The 19091-nt window shown below is 42.1% G+C and overlaps 1 protein-coding gene across 3 annotated transcripts in view; it reads right to left on the bottom strand.

The window, feature by feature from the left end:
- Positions 1-11616, bottom strand: part of BEND7 (BEN domain containing 7) — a 46758-nt gene extending 35142 nt beyond the window's left edge. For all 3 annotated transcript variants that reach the window (XM_053977043.1, XM_053977045.1, XM_053977044.1), the window contains exons 1-2: positions 11318-11616; positions 7510-7593 (exon numbers count right to left, since the gene is read on the bottom strand). In XM_053977043.1, coding sequence (XP_053833018.1) covers positions 7510-7593; positions 11318-11378 — 145 coding nt within the window. In that variant the 5' untranslated portion in view covers positions 11379-11616. The remainder of the gene's footprint in view (positions 1-7509; positions 7594-11317) is intronic.
- Between the last annotated feature and the right edge of the window lie 7475 nt (positions 11617-19091).

The raw sequence follows: 19091 nt of genomic DNA, 5'->3' as shown, positions 1-19091 counted from the left end.
CTGGGCTGGTGCCAGCTGGCTCCAGCCCACCCTGATCCAGTGAGGAGAGTGGGCGGCTTGCAAGGAAGCTTTGAGTCCAAACTTAGAAAAATATTTGCCAACCCTGTATAGCAACACTCCAGCACCATTTCCACTCCAGCTAACGTGGTGAGAAAAACCCTCTGCAAGGAAGTTCTGCACTGTATTTATTTATTTTGTTGGTTTGCCTGCAGATTATGTGTGCAGGTGTGATTTCATTAACAGTAACAGCACCAATTCCTTTAAAATGACACTTTTTGGCCCCAACCCAACCAGGGCTTGACTATTTGCAGTTCCCAACCTTGAAAGGCTGCAGAGTAGCACTGGACTCCAATTACTGAGCTACTCACACCCGTACACTGCACACTGCCTTTCTTCTGTACATGGCTGTACCTGCCCCTGTCCCAGCTCCAAATGTTCCACCACACCACAGCCTGGAGCAATCCCTTTCTGTCGTGCCATTTAACATTACCCTGGGATTTTTAAGTTGGCAATTTGGATCTGTATTCAATGGCAAAATGTATGTGCGTATCAAACCAGCTTCCCACCCACCTCCTCCTGCTGGGTGCAGGGACTGTGCTATGTGTCTGGTCAGGTGACATGTTGTTAGAAAGATTAAATTTCCGTTACCCAATTACATAAAATATTAATGTTAATTGAGCTTATTCAGACTTGATTCTGTTCCCTTGTTCCTTTATATAGATGTCTTCCTATACAGTGACATGAGCATACTTAACTCCAGACAGAAAAGACCACTACATTTATGTTACAATAAACCCTGAACTTGCACCTTACATAAACTTATCTTTTTGATTAGGTAGATCCTTACAGGGAGATTCATCCTTTGTAGGCTTGCTTGTTGGGGTTTGGGTTTTCGGATTCTTTTCAGGGATTTTTCCATTTGTTTTTTCTTTTGTTTTTAAAATATGACTTTCCATGTGCAAGAAAGTGCATTAAAATCCTACAAACTATAAGCCTGACTTAGTCTTTAGTGTAAGTTTACATCTCTCCTCTCCCAATCATGCCTTTTTCCAGCTTTTAGTTTATAGCTGACCAGCAACAGCAGCATCCTCCCCACAGGAGTGGAGAGCAGATGATGTTATACCATCCAAATCTGCAGATGGGTTCAACACCAGTAACAGATTTAACTTCTTGCTCTCTGGTTATCTCATTTGGCTATTAGCTCTAGAGCCCAAGGACAGCGTTTTGTTATCAGTTATTCTAATGCTGATAATTTTCACAGATAATAACCATGTAATTTAAAAATTAAAAAAAGTAGATGGGGCACAGAGAAAACACAACAACTCAAATTAGTATGTCCTATGGAAGAGCCAGCCTTCTTTTAAATGCTAAATAGAATAATAAAGCACTGGAAAAATAGTTTATTACATAGAAATCTGCATTATCTATCTGTGCAAAGCTTTCTAAGATAGATGCTAAGGCCTGAGAAGAGTGGTGCATGTTTCAGCCTCTGTACACATACCAGAGCTCCTCACCATTTCCAAGTAGATGGGGATGCCTCCAAAGGCTGCCGACAGGATTTGCCATTTGGATACCCCATGCAAATCCCTGAGTTTTATCTGAAACCATTGAAATTGCTTGCAAAACACTAAGACACTTACAAAATGCCACTCAAATTAGTGGCAAGTTAGAGCCCTATTTAGGAACTTGTATATAGAGATGTCAACTGTCATAACAAAAACATAGTAACAATTTTTAATAACTACTGTTATAGTTGTTTCCACGATGGTCCCTTACAAACAACCTATATTTTTCCTACGTGACCTGACCGTAATCTTATAAAACAACAACAAAAAGGGCAAAACAAAGCCATTTAATAAATGCTACACAACATAAAAAAGTAATTTCCTCAAAATTCATTTCAATCTATTTCCTTACGAAAAGTGTACAGGACATAAAAACTCCCTGCTTTGAAAGCTGCAAGAATGTTTAAAATTACAAAGGAACAAATGTGAACCAGAAAAGTGTTCCAGGATGCAGTAGCATCCACGTGCTAAGTGTGCAGCTGTCTGAAGCAACAGGCCTGTAAACAACTCCAGTTAACAATATATTAATGATAATTAATTTATTACACTCTTCGCTCCTATATGCCTGTCCATCTTTTCACTACTAGGTTTAGTAAACTCCATATATCACATTGCCTACAAACACCTCGTTATACTTTTCCTGAACAGTTTATGAAATACTATCATAGCACTGCAAACAATTATAAAATTGTATGTTTTATATGTTCAAGCATTAATTTTATCCCAGTATCACAGAAGCGGCAACCATGTCTGTATTAATGTGCTTTAAAGCGTATAAATAGGTGAACAGATTTAAAGTTGGATAAATGTCTGTATCTGATTATTTCCTTCCTTTGACTCACAAAATAACCATCATGTTCTCTTTGTCCAGTATTTTGCAATTACTTCCTTTATTTTTAACATTTATGTTTCTCATATATTTTGGGAAATATTCATTAGTTGACTTTGAAAATACAATTTTTCTATTAATTATAGTTTGGTTTTATGTTTTTTGGACAGACGAAATGCCTACGGAATTTTTTCCTTTCTTGAACATACAAATAGTGATTTTTCCTGGATCAAGCTGCTTACTGAAGTTACTTTAATCTCAGATTTTCACCTTTGTGTCCAACTAGGCTGAAATTGGTGGAGCTGTTGCAAGCATAGGAATGGCAGTGACAGAGAGCCAGACAAGCACATGTGAGCTGACAACATGAGCCTGGTTTGTATGGAAACAATGTTTCAGAGGTGAGAAAAAGTGGAAGTTGAAGCATATGGTGTGAAAGCTCAACAAAAAATAATAAATAAGTGCAAAAGGTTATATAATTAAGCATATTAAACTGCAATTTATTAGATGCCATTTGAATGCTGCCCTCTCTGGAAGGGGGCCAGCAAAACTCGCCTGCTGTGTTTGAAGATTGTAAAGGGCTGATTCAGAGCAGCTCAAGGAATCAGGAAGCATGTGCACACAGGGCACATGTCTCCACTGCTCAACCAGGCTGAACTCACCAAAACACCTTTTGGAATGCCACACAGTGTTCAGGTACTTCCTTCAGAGACAGTTATTCTGAAAGGAAGCTCAGCATCCCTTCTCAGCAAGAACTATACTCACATCAAATCATAATTTTCAAAAAAATCAAGGTATTTTTTGTACTCTTGTACCACAAGTTGTCCTGAAACAGAAAGTTGCAGAGGTCAGCATGGGGAAAATAGAGGATCCTTGTGCATAATTCCTTATCAGAGCAAAGGTCTCCTCAATCACGTGGAATCTTACTGTGATTTCTCTGTGCATAATTGCAATCTGGCATCTGTGCAAATAAACTGATGAGGTAAGCACACATTTCCCAAAAAAGTGATCCCAGGTCTTTGCCAGCATCTAAGATTCTACACTGAAGAAAGAACACAGGTAACAACATCCTCGGCAAATTAAAAACCCCAAGTCAGCGGGGGGGGGGGGCAGTGGTCATGAACGGTGTCAGAGGGTCACACAAGCAACACGGGTTATGAGCTGGAGAATTTGACTCTGCTAAACTAACATGTGGGGACACCGAAGCTGTCTAAGTTGAGGCATCTTAGCAATGCTCTAAAACATCACCTCAAAGCACTTTCCTATGTTCATGTCACCACACAAAGCACCAGAATTAGATATGCAGGAAAACTAGATCACCCTCAAATCAGACCTCTTACTCACAAAGCAAGCACAGAAACACACGGTTTGATAACCCTGCCTATCATGAGACAAACAAAGTTATTAAGCCCACAAACACTAATGTAAGCAAAGATATTTGCAGAATCAAACCCAGGATCAGACCCTGAGACCATTCAGGCTTTTGGGGTTATTTCCCTGGAAACTGGGTTATACCAGGTGGCCCAGCGACCACTCCCACCACAAACAAAGTAAGTCTTTGGAAGAGCCTGGTGAAAGATTTTCAAAATACCCAACAGGAGAAGCCACAGAAGCCCAAGTTACACACTTTCATGCCACGCTGTGCCAGCTAAATCACTCGGGAAAGGACAAGTGAGCAACTGTTCAATAAAAGTATACACTAATGGGGTCATATAATTAAAAAAGTAATAATAGATATGCAACAACTTCCACCAGTTCTTGGAAATATCCCAGGCCAAGACCATGCTTTAGCCCCAAAGGGAAATACTTTACAAAGTTAGATCATTAGAGAACACAGATACATAAAATAAACTTTTATGCAGTCTTAATTACAGAAGCCACTACTGCAACAACCAGACTTGGGATATAATCTTATTAACAGTAGCACAAGTCTGTGAAGTTACTTGTTAAGTCAACTTTTTCTCTGTGAATAAATTGCAAAGGATATAATTTCTGGGACAGAATAAATTCTTGAAATTAGTGAGTAACTTATGCATTGCTCCCCTGCTCCAAGAACACATTATTTATTTTTACCATGACACAGCGAAGTTATTAATCTGCTGCCTTCCATTTCAACAATGCGAAATGCTGTAAAATGCACAGACACCTGCATTACAGTACATTTCAGTTCCACTTTATATCAGTCATAAACATCTCTGTTTTGGACATCTCTTCAAAACAAATGCTCCAAGCACACTGTGCGTAGCATGCAATTTTATGAAACTATAAAAGTTCTTCACTGTTAATTACACAGACAAATGTCTCATCACACATTTGATTACCAGGATAATATAATTAGTTTTCTGCATTAACCTTTCAAACATAGAACCTGAATTTCAAGTTGAAAGCATTGTAAAAACACTCAGTCTGGAAGTATACTGCTTTTCCACTTTTTTGTGTTGGTAATAAAAATATTAAGACTGAAAAAAAACAATATGGTGTCTGCAAAAGATTTTTTTTTAATAAACAGTATAAGTTTAATCATCACTGTCCACAAGACACAGGTGTACATAGTCCCTTCAAGGGCTTGTAATACCAAGTCTGGGGTAGCAGCCCTGTGACTTCACTGGAAAAACATTAAGTCAGGTCTGTTTTAAATTTCACCCATGTTTGAGGTTTAAGCATTTCACTCTGGGCTGCCTTCTCCTTCTCAGACTGAGCAGTCTGTCCTGGTACCAGATAACTAAGCCCTTTCCTCAAAACAAAAGACATGCCAGTCCTCATCCACAAAATATAGCCGTGATATTCCACATTCCCTTGGAATCTTGTAAAGACTGTGGTTAGCATGTCCTTCATCTAGAAAGATGTGACTTCTTGTTCATCATCTTATCAGAACAAAGGACTGGGGGAGAGGACAAGCCACCACATCCCCACTCCCAACACTGCACTACATGAGAAAACTTCCCAAGCTCTATTCAGATAGCAGTTGGACTCTACACCACTGCAGCCATCAGAGGTCATATCCAGTACCAGGTTCCTTTAATTGCACTGAAGCTTTCTCCAATTTTCAGCCTACATTTACACAAAGCTGTATTGTGCCCATCTATGCCGGTGCAAAAAACACCATTTAGGTTCATCAGGTCTTTCTTGACATCTCATCCTTAATTTATCTGCATGTTAAACAAAGTGGATTCTTCTGATTTAGTCATTTACCCTAGCAGCTCCCCTGTTCTCAACAGGAGTTTTGGGTTAAACATGCTCAGCTGTGCAACAAAGGCATTTCCACATCCCATTTGTCATAAAGCTTCACTCATTTATAGACTGTCACTAACATTTTAACTTCCCCAAAGGTAATAGTTTCAATGCTGTATCATAGCATCCATTCCATACCAAAGGCTGCATCACACTGAGGTTTACAACTGCTGATCTCATGGATCACTTAAACTGGAGAACAAACTTGACTCTAAATCACCAGGTTGGAATAAACATCCTTCAAAGATAAATTTTGGCATAAAGCAGTGAAATCAAGTGAAGCAGTGATTGCACCCTGACTGTACCTGATAAGGAAGATCCTTGATAGGATTCACATTCTTAAAGGTTAAATTCTGACTGACTCTTGAAATAGGTGAACTTGAGGCACTTAAATGCCAGAACATTTTCAGTCACAATGAAAAGCTGGACTTACTAAAAAAGAAAAACCCAAACAAATCTAAGGGCAACACAACCAAGCCAAAATCAAGATCAGTTAGTCTGACTCACAGCACAAATGTCAAAGCACAGACTTCTGCATGTTCTTAGAGCACCCTGGCTGTTGCCTAATTCTTGCCAAAGCTTTTCATGACTTAGAGTTGGAAGAAAAAGCATTTCAAGTAAACCTCTGGTGGAGCTCACTCCATCAGGTTTATCAGACTTCACCAAAAGTGCTTACAGAACATGATATCCAAACACAAAGCACAGCAATGGCCTTTGCTTCTTCCTGGAAATGGGTATAGGGAAGAAAGACTTGCTCAAATGGTGAAAAGCTGAGAAGGGAATTTAAGGCAGGTCCCACCTTCATTTTAACACATCCTCCTATTCTCTCCCATTTGCTGCTGACCTCTAGAAGAGGATGTGGCACTAAGAATTTAGGAGACAAAGGTATTTTGCATGCAGAGTAACTTCAGGTGCCAATTCCCACATTTCAATGCTACTTGCTGGCTCCAGGGGGCAACACACACAGCCTACAGAAACCTTAAATCACCCCACAAAAGTTAGGCTCCTGGTGCTGAAAAGGAGAGTAGACAACCCCAAATTTCTTGCTGCAAATGCATCTGCTTCCTCCAAAGCCCAAACAGAGTGTTCAGAAGCTTGCTTTATACAGCTCAAAAAACTGGCCCCTCCTTCTTTGAATTTAGTCTGCCAAATCTTTGCCAAGAGGGGCTTTATCCAGGTGAGGTCCTGGATGCAACTGGAAGGGGATAGAAGCAAGAAAGGAAGAAGCACTCTGCAGCTGAGGAGTTATACAGGATAAAAAGCACACAAGAGAGGTAAAGGTTCACTGATAGCCAGTCACTGATATGCTGTAATACATATCATGCTGCAGACTCTATATTACTTCTGTATTTTCTTTACACATTTTTAACTGTTGATTTAATTTAATTTTGCCATGCCAGGATTAGCAGGCAAGCTCCAGAGGTGAAAGGACATTACATTAAGACAGTACATTAATCCTCTATCCCACCCAAGGCAGAAGCAAAGCCAAACAAATAGCAGCTTCCTGGAAATTGAATTTCTGTTATCCAGATGTCAAAGATGTAATACCCCAATTACACAAACTATTGCCAGTGAAGCATGCCAGGGAATATGCAATGTAAATGGGGTGAGCACAGAGCTGCAAAACTGCAGAGTCAGCATCTGGCTCTCTGAGTGAGTGATAATTAGCACTGTGTGTAGACACTAATAAACATTTATGTCTGAAATTACAACTTTTAGCAGTGTTAATAAAGGATATATTGGCAATTCATAGAATAAAAGGGTCTTGAAAAGAACGTCATATTAAACAATGGCAGGCGCTTTCTGTGCTTGCACAGAGGTTTTTTCCTCCCTAATTGCAAATGGCCACGCAATGTTGCTCGAAAATTAATCAACACAAACACATACCTAAAAAAACTGGTTGTGTTTCTTTGGTCTCCCCATTAACATCATTGCTGTAGTCAGAGATCTTATATATCTCATGATGGTAATCTGGAATGAAAAACGATAAAAAAAATTAGAATTCAAGTGATCTGGAAAAAATGAACACTGAACACATTGCTACAGTTTTACTACACAATTTATCAATATATCTGCAGTTTATTTCATGTACATCAAATTAACCACAAAAAATGTGCTCTGTATCAGCACCTCCTAAAAAACCTTTACTCACACTGGAGAGACTCGGCTCAAATATTTTACAGATTTTAGGGAACAGCTATGCCTGCCCTAAATTACTATGTTCATTTTCACAGCAAATTATCCCACCAGATGCCAATTATCTGGCTTCTTGCTTTACAGAAGGAAAGCAGATTTATAATGAAAACTTTACCTTCCCAGAGACCAAGGCAAACTTTCAAACTTCACCTCAGTAAGGAATCAGCAATGTACATCAGGGCTGCATTGCTCAGTTGGTTTGACCCATACTGATGTCACTGGCCTCCCAATTCTGAAGAAAGGAGGATCATTGACACCTTAGGATATTCACCTATAGAAATTAATGCCTGTGATGACCTGAAGAATTAGCATTGGCATATCATATACAGAGATGTTACAAGATATTAAAAAAAAATCACCACTGAGTTTCTATTTTAAATAAAAGAATATTTTGCTGTGAAGGTCTCTGTTGTAATGCCAGGCAGGTGTTCACTAAAACCAGAACTTTGTTTACACAGAGAGAAATAGTAAGTCTAAGTAAAAAAAAAAAAAAGTATCTAAAGGCAGCTCTTCTGGATGCTATTTCTGACTCTGATACTGGCACACACTCTGTCCTTCGGCAAATCGCTCAAGACTGAACAATATATTCAGTGTCTTGAAAGAGCCACCTCCCCACCTCACTCCTTCCATGCCCTCCCAGTTCCCAATGCTCTCAGCTACTCCCTCCTTAAACTGGTTTTATGTTTACTTGCCTCACAAAAAGCGAGGCAGAGATTAACTCATGAAAGGGACTTTAGGGGGATTCACTTAAAAGGTGTAACACAAGTGGAGGGTGGCATAAGCAGCTCCTTCCACAAGCAGCACACCTGCACCTCTGACCAAACAGCCACAGAATTGGAAAAGTCTCCTGGAAGTCACTTTTTTGTTACGTGCTGTTTATTTGTACAGCACAACTGTCAGGAAAGGCACAAGAGGAGGAACAACCCAGTATGTAAACTAAAATCGAGCCTAACACAGCAATTCTATAGAATGAGAAGGGCCTGGAAAGAAAATGTGGGGAAAACAACCACACCACAGAACTGGAGAGGTCAGCGATGAGGTGCTACACAAAGGATTCCCGAGCACGCCCAGCCAATGAAATGGGTAAAGGTGAAGTTCGAGATATGACATTGAGGAAGTAAAAGCTTCTTCTATGAGACTAAATGGCAGGATTTATGCTCCCTTCCATGATCACTAGCTGTCCTGTTGAGCAGAGGGTGTGATGAAGTGGCTTGGTGGGCACCTGATGGCCAGCCAGTCAGGGTCCACCTGCCACACTCTGCACCTTCGTCCTCTCAAGGACATTCAAGATCTGTGGAAACAAGTATGTGGAAACTAGTACGGACTCATGGTCTTTAGATATACAGATTACACACAGTTTCTTCTCCAGCACTTCCCTGTATATCCAGCTGGTCACAATATTCTTCTGGTCTGCAGCTGCTGCCTTAAAGTCACCCAGAGGTGGCTGCGTTTTAGCACAGGAATTGATTTTCTTTTGATTTGATCATTATTGATCATTGTGATAAGGTGCTTAAAGTTATTTTTGGAACAGAATAAGCATTGTAGGGGCACACATCAATAGCAGACGGTGTCTTACCAACCAATTCATACAGCACAGCCTTTTCTTTTTGGTTTCCTTTTTGTGCCTTGGATGTCACAGTCCAGGCACTGGAAAACTGTATCAATTTCACAACAGTAAACACTAAACTGTGACATTATAGAATAACTCCTGCAAGAGGCAAAGGCCAATTACAAGAGACAACTATTTATACATCATTATCTTTCTAGTCAACTGTGATAGAAAAGAATATGAGAGTGCAGACTCACATACAAAACCTGATTTTTATCTCCTCCATTCTCAAAGTAAAAAGACATAATTTTCTCTCTAGCATATGCTTTTAGTGTAGCTTTGTATTTGACTTTCTACATCCAAAAAGAGACCACACATAAAATATTATTAATAATGTACCATCATAACTGGATTTACCTATTAAAATAAGGTTAAATAGATTGTCTCATACACTGAGGCATATCTAAACCTGTAAGAAGTGGCAACTGAGATTGGCAAAATAGTCACCTATTTCTGGCAAATACTCATTTTACAGGCCCATTAGGATGGAAAGTAAAAAGCAAAATTTCAGTTTTGTTTTTCCACATTTTTCTTTCACCACCTCCATGCTCCAGCGCAGTCACGCACTAACTCTGCCTCCAAGTTGGGAGCATGTTCAGTACCAAAACCTCACAAACCAAACCTGTTCTCTGTAAAATTACACCCTTGATAAGTTTGCTAATGGATACAGACCTCCAATGCATTTCAGACACGTCTGGCAAGTCCCTGCCCCTCTAGCTTTAACAGGGACCATGTGTGATGACCCAGACCCCCCTACCACGACATAACAGCAGTCGTTATTTACTATTCCCACCAAGTGAGTTTATTTCCATCTTTGAATTTCTTCGCTTCAAACATAATTTTGCAGAGTGCTCCTCAGACAGCAAGTCTTGACACTCGTGTGTGTGTCCCCCTTTTCACCAGTGTGACATTACACCCAAGCAGTCACCTGCCTTGAACTTGGCATGCAGGACACACACAGCGTTTCATGGAGATATTCCCGTCCAATACTTGGGAACACAAAAGGAGAAACGATCTCGAATCAAATCCATCAAGGCAAAAACATCTCATCGGCCGGAGAAGGGATAAATACCCAACCTAAATAAATCCCTAGGGCTGGAAAGTCCACCTGTGAAAATGCCTACCAGCGGCTGTATCTTTTCCCCCCTTTAATTAAAGAAAACAACAACAAGAAGACTGAAACACAGAGCTGTGCTTCTTGTCCGACATGAATTCAAATATTTCTCGCCTCACGATCCCTTTTAAAATATCCTCTTTTCCAAAAGCAAACACACCCCGAGTGAACAAGTTACACGCCAGCGGCTCTCCCCTGCCCACGTACAATTAATTACCTGCGTGGATTTTTAATAAAGCGATCTCGATTCAGCTTTTCTTGAAATACACGGATGAACACAGCCGAGGAGAGGAAAAAACCACCCCAAATACAATAAATCCACAAGAGTTGAATACTAAGGAGGTCTGTCGCTGCTCAAGTGTCATTATTTTTTGCTCGCTTCCCGTTTTTACCTTTTCTCCCCCCCGCCCAAGCAGGATTCACCACGAAACACGATCCAACTTTATTTTGTGCAAGGTTCTCTGCTTGAAAAAAAATAACACGTCCACCTGAGGTGGTGGTGGTTTTGCAACAACACGTAACACATATGCAAAAAAAATAATTAAAAAAAAAAAGAGGAAACGGGAAGGGGGTGAAAGAAATAAAATTAAAAAAAAAAAAAAATAGGCGTGCAATGGTTCCGGGGAGTTCAGGCAGAGGATTGCGGAGTTCAATAACAGAGCCGGGAGGGAGCGGCGGCCCGGGGGCGCCGGCGTTTCATAACGCCCCGCTCCCCCCGGGGCAAAAGTCGGGGCTGCCCCCGGCCAGCGAACAAAGCCCGGCCGCCCCCGCCTTACCTTCGTTGACCAGTTTAAAGCTTTGGGATTTCCTGCTCCTCTTCCTCTGGGCGAACTCCATGGTGTGGGCAGGAAGGAGCGGGGCGGACACAGGACCGAGCTCCGTCCCTCCGATCAGCAATACACGCGGGGGTTGGGAGAGACGGCGGCTCCGGCGGCGAATAAAGGGATCCGGGACAAGTTGGCTCCGGTCTCCCCCCCGCTCCCGCCCCGAACTTTGAGGAAAAGCGGGGTGCGGCGGGGGGAGCCCCGCGGGGGCGATGCCGCCGCCTTCCCCCCCGCCGGCTGCGCGGCCGCGGCCCGGCGGCGAAGGGCGGCCCGCAATGGCTTCGCCGCCGGCGCCGGGACCCCGGTGCCACCTGCTGGGGGAAGGAAGGCGGCGGTTCCGCCGGCCGGGAGCCGCCGCCACCCCGGGGCCGGCCCGCCGCCACTCGGCCCCGCCGCGGGTTGAGGGCGAGGGGCTGAGGGGCAGCGCCATTTTGTGTCCCCCTCCCGCCGCGCGCCTCACACACGGGCACCGGCGCTGCCCGCTCGGCACCGCGGTGCTGCCCGCGGCTCCCCTCAGGGGCTGAGCGGGGGGAACTCCTCGTGTTTAGCAGGACCGGGCCAGGGCCGGCGGGAGGGGGTTGAAGTTGGCGTGCGGAAGTGGGTAAACCTCAGGAACTGATGGCAACACCTGTTTGTTGCCGTGTTTTACAGGGATTATCGCAGCGATGTGTCCGCTGGTGTCATGGACCGAGGCCTGGAGAAGAGCGCCGAGCCGCCAGCTGGGCTGAGCTCTGCCAAACCTGGATCGCCTTAGCAAGAGGAAGAGAGTCTCGGCTCTCCAGAGGAGCGAGATTTAGGGCGTCTGGCAAACCTCCCGACGGTCACCGTGAGGTCACTGTAGCCATACGGCTGGCCCAAACACAGCTGAAATTAGTGCTTTGATTTATTCACCACTTGACGCCTTCAGCCACACTTCCAGTTCGCTCACTGTGCGAAATTCACTGAGGGTGCAGTGTTTTTTTTACAGCCGAGAGTGCTTTTGCCTGTTGCCTGTAGAGAAAGAACCCAGGCGTTTACAGTTTTGACTACTGATAACTGCAAACACAGCTCCGATCATCATGCTGTGTTTTACATGTAGTCAGACTGTGTTGTGACAAGGAGAAGACTATGTGATACTTGCATACGCCCACTTGAACAGATGCAAATGCAGATCTTGCCTTGGTCTCCTCAGAGTACCCAGGAGAATCCCATTAGCTCCAGTAATATTGACCGACCCTATCACTCGGAATAATGACATGAAATGAGCAGGAGGGAAGCAAATTGAATACTAACAGTAGTGATTTGTATCCTAACTGTGTGCATGGACATAGTCAGACCTGAATTCTTCCGTGCAAGGTACCATCCAGACACCACACAGAGGGTATACCTGGTTCTGAAAAGAAAAATTGGGAAATAACCTTAATGGTGAAGCAATATCAGAAAATATGCCTAATGGTAAAATTTATTATATGCTGGAAAATTAAATTCACGAGGGAGGTTATGGAAACCTCACAGATTGGGTAGGGGTGTAATTTTCTATTAAATTGCTAAGTGGAAAATCCCAGAGGCAATCAATATGCTACTTTTGGAATTTTCCTAAACTTCTCTGTAAGACTTTATGAAAGGAAACTGGGCTAACGTACTATTTAAAATCCTGCATTATATATTTTTGGGAGGATGCTGAAGCAGCAAAGGTAGATGGATGTCATGTGCTGTTTGCTGGATTTTGTGGGTCCAATTAATCTCTGGTACAGTGCAATGAAGTTGGGTCTGAAATGCAGCAGCAGTGTGTTTAAATTTTTCCTACAAAAAGAGTATTTTCTCCTTTTTTTTCCCTCCCCAAACAGTCTGCTGATTCCTGTCTGCTAACTAACTTTATTTACGGGACTTACATGCTGAAACTGTTATGTTTGACTCTCATCCTTCCTGGGACAATAGGAGAATTTTTATAAAGCATAAGGCCCTCATTTACAGTTCAGCTCACATGATGAGCTTTATCCTGCATTTGCCAAAGGAATGTGCTGCAAAAATCTTTTCTGTTTTCCTCTGTTACTCAATTTTGTGAAACATTTTGGGGTATAATTTATGAAAATGTGATGGCACTGCTTTATCAGCTGCTCTCTTACTGGTTTTAGTTCTTCCTTTCCTGTGCTGATATTTTGCTTAAAGGGACACTTGTGGTTTTAAATGACATTTCAGTCTGGGCAATGCAGTTTCTAGTAATGTTTGCCAAGAGTTGGCACATCCCCTTTTCCACTGATATTTCTCATTTTCCTTTAGGTGAGTTAGAGAGATCCATCCTTTTCATGCAGAATAAACGTGATCCTGCAAGCTAGCCTAATTGTGGTCACTCAGATGAATAAATCTTGCAGCTTTCATTTCTGAAAGTATGAGCCAGTGTGGATACCGCAGCCCCAGTCCTGCCATCTCATCTGCATAAAAGTGAATTAGAAACTAGGACAAGGTGACTTTAGGTCAAAGTCTTGTAGTTATCCATACAAAACATAGGAGGATCCAGTAGCTGGAAGCAGCTTTGTCCTACACTGCTGGTGCTTCTCAGCTGGGACTTAGAAAAAACTACACAAACTCAAAGGCTCCCATGTACAGGGAGCTGTGAGTCTGTCCTTGGACATTTTGGGGTGGGCATCCTAATACTGGACTGGGATCATCTGCTCATTTGTCACAGGCCACCATTGCATTATTCCAGCTGGAGAAATGTAGAGATGAAAGTCCTCTTTATCCCATTAGAATGGCTGCCTTGTGTCACCCTAGATAGTCACTGGCTGCATTGCTGTGGCAGCCAAGTGACTTAGGATAAAGTGCACGCTGGCTCTGGGGAGCAGACAGCTTTTAATTTCATCTTTTATTTCCGTTTCTGTCTCAGTATCATGCTGCTATTACATATTAAGAACCCATAGGTCTTTTCTGGTGAAAATATGAAAAAATTGAGCATTTTGTATCTATTAATGAACTGTTTCAAAGTATTTCCTCAAACCATTAAGTGAGTAACGTGTTTTTCAAAATGCCATGAAATTAGTCAACTAAATAAGGGCTTTGTCTTGCAACATGTCCCGAGTCAGTATGATGATCCCTGATTATTTCTTAGTTAACATTTTATTATGCTCCAAGTTACTTTCAAAATATCCCCTCCCCATTCTGATAGTAATTTTTCCAACAATTTTTTGGTGTGTAAAAATATTTTTCTTTTTCATTTCAGATCATGAGCTAACTGATTAAATATAATTAATCTAGTAATATTTTAGTATTAACAGCAGCAGTGCTCTTCACACATGATATCCCAGACTTTTTGTTTCCAGGTGTGCCCAGTTCATGATAATATTTTATTATTCAGAAGTAGGATGGTAGAGGACGAAGATGACTAAAGAGTCCTAGAGCTGAGGAGAATTAAATAAGTGTACTAAGCTGAACCACTTCAGCTTTTCAGTTGGAAAAATTATAGTGGAGAAAGTCTCATAAACTCAGTGATTCGATCTGAGGCTTAAAGTCTAATGTCAAGGAATTCATGTGAGGCCGTGTGAAGTGGGAAGAGGCTGCTGACTGTCATATTAATAGCACCATGATTACCACTCATCTCGGAGCCTGACGAGGTTCTGTGTGGTATTAGGAAGCAGGAGAAGGGTGAAGAGGTAAATTGGAGACCAGGAGCTGCGCAGGTGACAGGTTAATAGATGAGCTATTTTGGTTAGTTATGTGTAATGAATGGCACTGAGGATTTATAAACTGTAGTAGTGTTTCCAGTGGTGGTTTTAAGGTCATATGACATATGTGGGCAGTACTTAGCCCCCAAGCTGACAATAGGCCACGTTGTGCTGTGCTGTCTCACTACAAACCTTCCCTTTCAGCAGGCTCTCAGGCTGGCATATCCAAGGACTGGGTCATTAGAAAGGAAGGTGTCTGGATGTCCTGAAGAATTCTAAAGTCAGGAGTGCAGTTTAACGTGTTTTCCAATCCTCCGTAAGTTTTTCCTGACCATTTGAGTCACAGTACTTGACATTTCATGTCTCTGTCCTTACTCTCTTTTTCTTTTGGAACACAGTTTTGAAATGCCTTCTTGTCCATCCTGCTGCTTGTTAATCTTTCTCATATAAATTTTTAAGAAAAAAAATTACAGGGCAGACCAATGTTTTCATGTTTGCCAGCTCAGGAAGACCAAAACATTCCAGAACTGTTTCAACAATAAAGAATATGACTGAATCTATGTACAAAGTGTTCTTTGTGTGTGCAGTCACAAACTCTCTGAATATTTCCATATCAGAATGCAAACCCCCTTTTGACTGTAAGGTTGGACTTTTCCCCCCCTCTGTGAATTTATGTACAGCTTGGACTAAGACTGCAAGAGGAAGGGCACTGCATTCTCAGAGTCAACACTTGATAGTCATCCACTCAGATCCAATACTTGTGGGATAATTGGATATTAAGTTATCCCTAGGACAAACTAGTGCTTGGATTTGAATTCTGGGAATGGAGAGGAGACCAAGGTGTCTAAGCAACAGTTCGGTTGAAGGATGAAGAAGAAAAGGTCTCAACAATGCTCTTTTTTATGAAAGAGGATGTGGAAGAGTAAAAGAAATCTGTCCATATACATGGACATTTTCTGCTTCTCTGGAACATGGAGAAACCATGGGCTGAACTAATTTTGGCCTTACAACCCAAGTGCTTCAAGGGAGCTGAGGACAATGTAGGGCTTGTTATTTTGCCTAGAAATTTGAACTCTTCTGCTATATAAAGAGTAATAGTGCTTAGAAATTTTAGTCTGGATGTGTGTTTGAATCACTACCACCTCTGCCTAAGAGATGAAATGTAAACCAGGCTGGTGTCCTCAGAAAGGGCATGTTTGAGCTTTGGGTCATCCCAAAGTCAATGTCAATAATGCCAGCCCAAGCACAGCAGTCAGCAGTCCCAGTTCTGATGAATGCTGCAGGCACAAATTGCAGCAAGCTCAGCTCAGGGTCCAGCAGCCCAGTGAGCCCCCTGCTAGGGAGAGTTCCAAGTGGGTCATGCTGCTAATCATTCCTCCATTTTTGATTCAGTTTGCTTCAGCCACAGCAGCTGAAGACAGATGTAAGAGTGCAGTGATGCAATCGCTGGAGCTACGGATGGAAAACGAATGCAGCATCAGCTGCAGGAACAAAAGCATTTAACACCATTAGGCAGCTCCTTGAGGCTGCGGGGTAAAGCCCAGGCAGCAGCCATGCGCCTCTAAGTCCTGACTGAGCCTGATGTGGGAATGTTGTGCTGTGCTCCCCAGCCCAGCCTCTCCCATTTCCAGCTTGCCATAGGGACTTGCTCTCCATGTCTCGATTCTGCCTTGATCCTCTTCTTTTTCTCCTGCCACACATTAGTAAATGCACTTGCAGTAAAATCAATGGGAGTTTGAAAACTAAAAGTAATGTGTGCTTTGGTATGCTACTAATCCACTTATTTGGATCCTCTTACTGCTCCTCTGGGCTGCCCTGATCCTCTCTATCAGCCCACCCAGCTGCTCTGATCTGCTCTCTAAACTTCTGCCGTGGCTATATTAGCATCCCTGTCAACTCACAGGGCTGCTGCCTCGACGCCATCAATCCCCTCTCCCAATGAGAGTTTCTCTACTAATAATCCCTGTAGCTCAGAATACTGATGCAAACAGAAATAAATTCATGAAAAGTTGCTGCATCTCCTACTAAGATGTTCTATTTTCCTAAATGTTTTCCAACAGTACTTGTATTTCAGGCTGGTGAAATAGCCTCAGACACATTCATAACCACCTGCCTGCTTTTCAGTTCTAAAAAATAAAATTTCATTGCAAGGTACAATGGAGTTCAAAATCTACTCACACATGCACTTTTTAAAGAGAGATTATGTGAATTTTAAATCTCTGTCAGGCTGGAGACTGACAACATCTGAAAAAGGTGCTTTTATTCAGCAGTAAGATACATACAGCAGCATTTTCATTAATGTGACCCCCCCCGGATTTACCTTCAGAAATGTGTAGATACTGAAGACTCCATCACCCATTCAATCCCTGACCTCTCTGCTGAGGCAGCCAGTGCACCTGCATGGGCATTTTCTCTGAGATGGACACATCCTGCAGGGATCAAACTGACAATACAGAACTATAATCATTTAGTAATAACTTTGAGAGATTTCTTGCCTGTGTTGAATAGAAGCTAATGAACTCTGAAGTACAATACTTTATGCTCAACCATTTATCTTCTATACGCATTAAAGAGGAAGAAAAATAGATGGTTTTATTTGCTTTTATACCATCCAATTTGATGTTTGGGTGGTGTCTGTTAATACAGCTAAAATGTCTCAACCCCAAGGGACGTTAAGTGTAGATACTGCTTTGGGGAAGGTTGAAGAAAGAGACAATTGTATGGATCTAAAATGCAGTGCATGCAGTTTGACAACACAGTCTGCATTTGCAGGGCTTAGTCCTAGAACTGCACCTTTCCTGGAAAGACTTTGTTTGGGTATGTGTAGTGAAGACTGATGCTGGGAGTAAGGATGTTCAATGCTTCACATCATTTGCCCTGCACTGCTGGAGTGCTAGAAAAAAGAACAGCTACAAAAATACCAACAACAGCAAAAAACCAACACCAAAGCAACAGAAAAAGGCAGCATGACCATTTTCCTCCAAGATGTTTTGGATTCTTTAACAGCCATAAATGGCCACTGCTGTCAAAAAAGCGCAGTCTCCCTAGTGACATCTTGGGACCGATTCATTAGGGACTCTGATGACACAATGCCATTAGCTGAGCTATGAATACTGTTCCTGAAACAATAGAATTTTCATCAGATATCTCACATATCAGCCAGTTTGGCAATAATTAGCTGTTCTTAAATGCAAAGCTTTTTAGAAGCAGCAATGAGTTTTTTACACCATGTCAGTTTTACAGATAATAAAGCTGCTGGGATACTCATGCATCCTATAAACAACTAAACAATGCTCATAAATATTCCCTTGTCAAAATCAGAGAATAATTAGCAGCCAAACAGTTATTTCAAGTGTGTTTCTAAAAGCCACACTAGCCTTACTAACCAGTAACATCCATATGGATGTCACTACTTTCCTAACTATTTTAACAGTGCATTCCAGAGATGTGTCCTGACAGACAGGAGTTGCAGGGGTTGACTTACCATGAGAACTAATCAAGTGATACTTTAAAAAGCAAAACAGACCAAATTCAAACGCTGCCTTCATGATACACAAATACTATACACTTGGGAAGACTTATGTTTGTTAGAAATGTGGGAACCTTTTTTCTGCCATTTCCTCCCCAGTGAGCTTTCCTTGTCTTTGCAGTAGGATTTGGACACCTGTGGTGGAGCACTACCTCCAATTTCTTCCTCAGCTTTCTCTCTAGCTGAGTGTTTCTCTGACTGTGACCTCCTGGAGATTGTGTGCTGTTTGGAAAGGTAAATAAGAAAGTGAAAGCCCAGATGGCTTAAATTGACTAAATGGAGGGGGTGGGCCCATCCCCAATGTCAGGGTTGTAGGGAAGTGCAGTTTGCAATCCTTAGCAGCAGTACTAATGTGTCTGATAGAACACCTGGAGGTGCCTGTAGATGTGACAAGCTGGAGGTACCTGTAAGCAAAGTAGATGTGGGGACAGAGAATGGAGAATTGGGTGGGTTAATCCCTCTCGAAAAGTTAAGGATTACTTTAATAAAAAAAGACAGACTGAGTGTAGAGCTCCCTTTGCCAGAAGTGGACATATTTAGTCATGGTGTAAAAACAATT

This window comes from Vidua macroura, chromosome 5 (assembly GCF_024509145.1).
Source record: "Vidua macroura isolate BioBank_ID:100142 chromosome 5, ASM2450914v1, whole genome shotgun sequence".
Lineage (NCBI taxonomy): Eukaryota > Metazoa > Chordata > Aves > Passeriformes > Viduidae > Vidua > Vidua macroura.
Note: the sequence above shows the minus strand (reverse complement) of the source record. Positions and strands in the feature narration are given on the sequence as shown.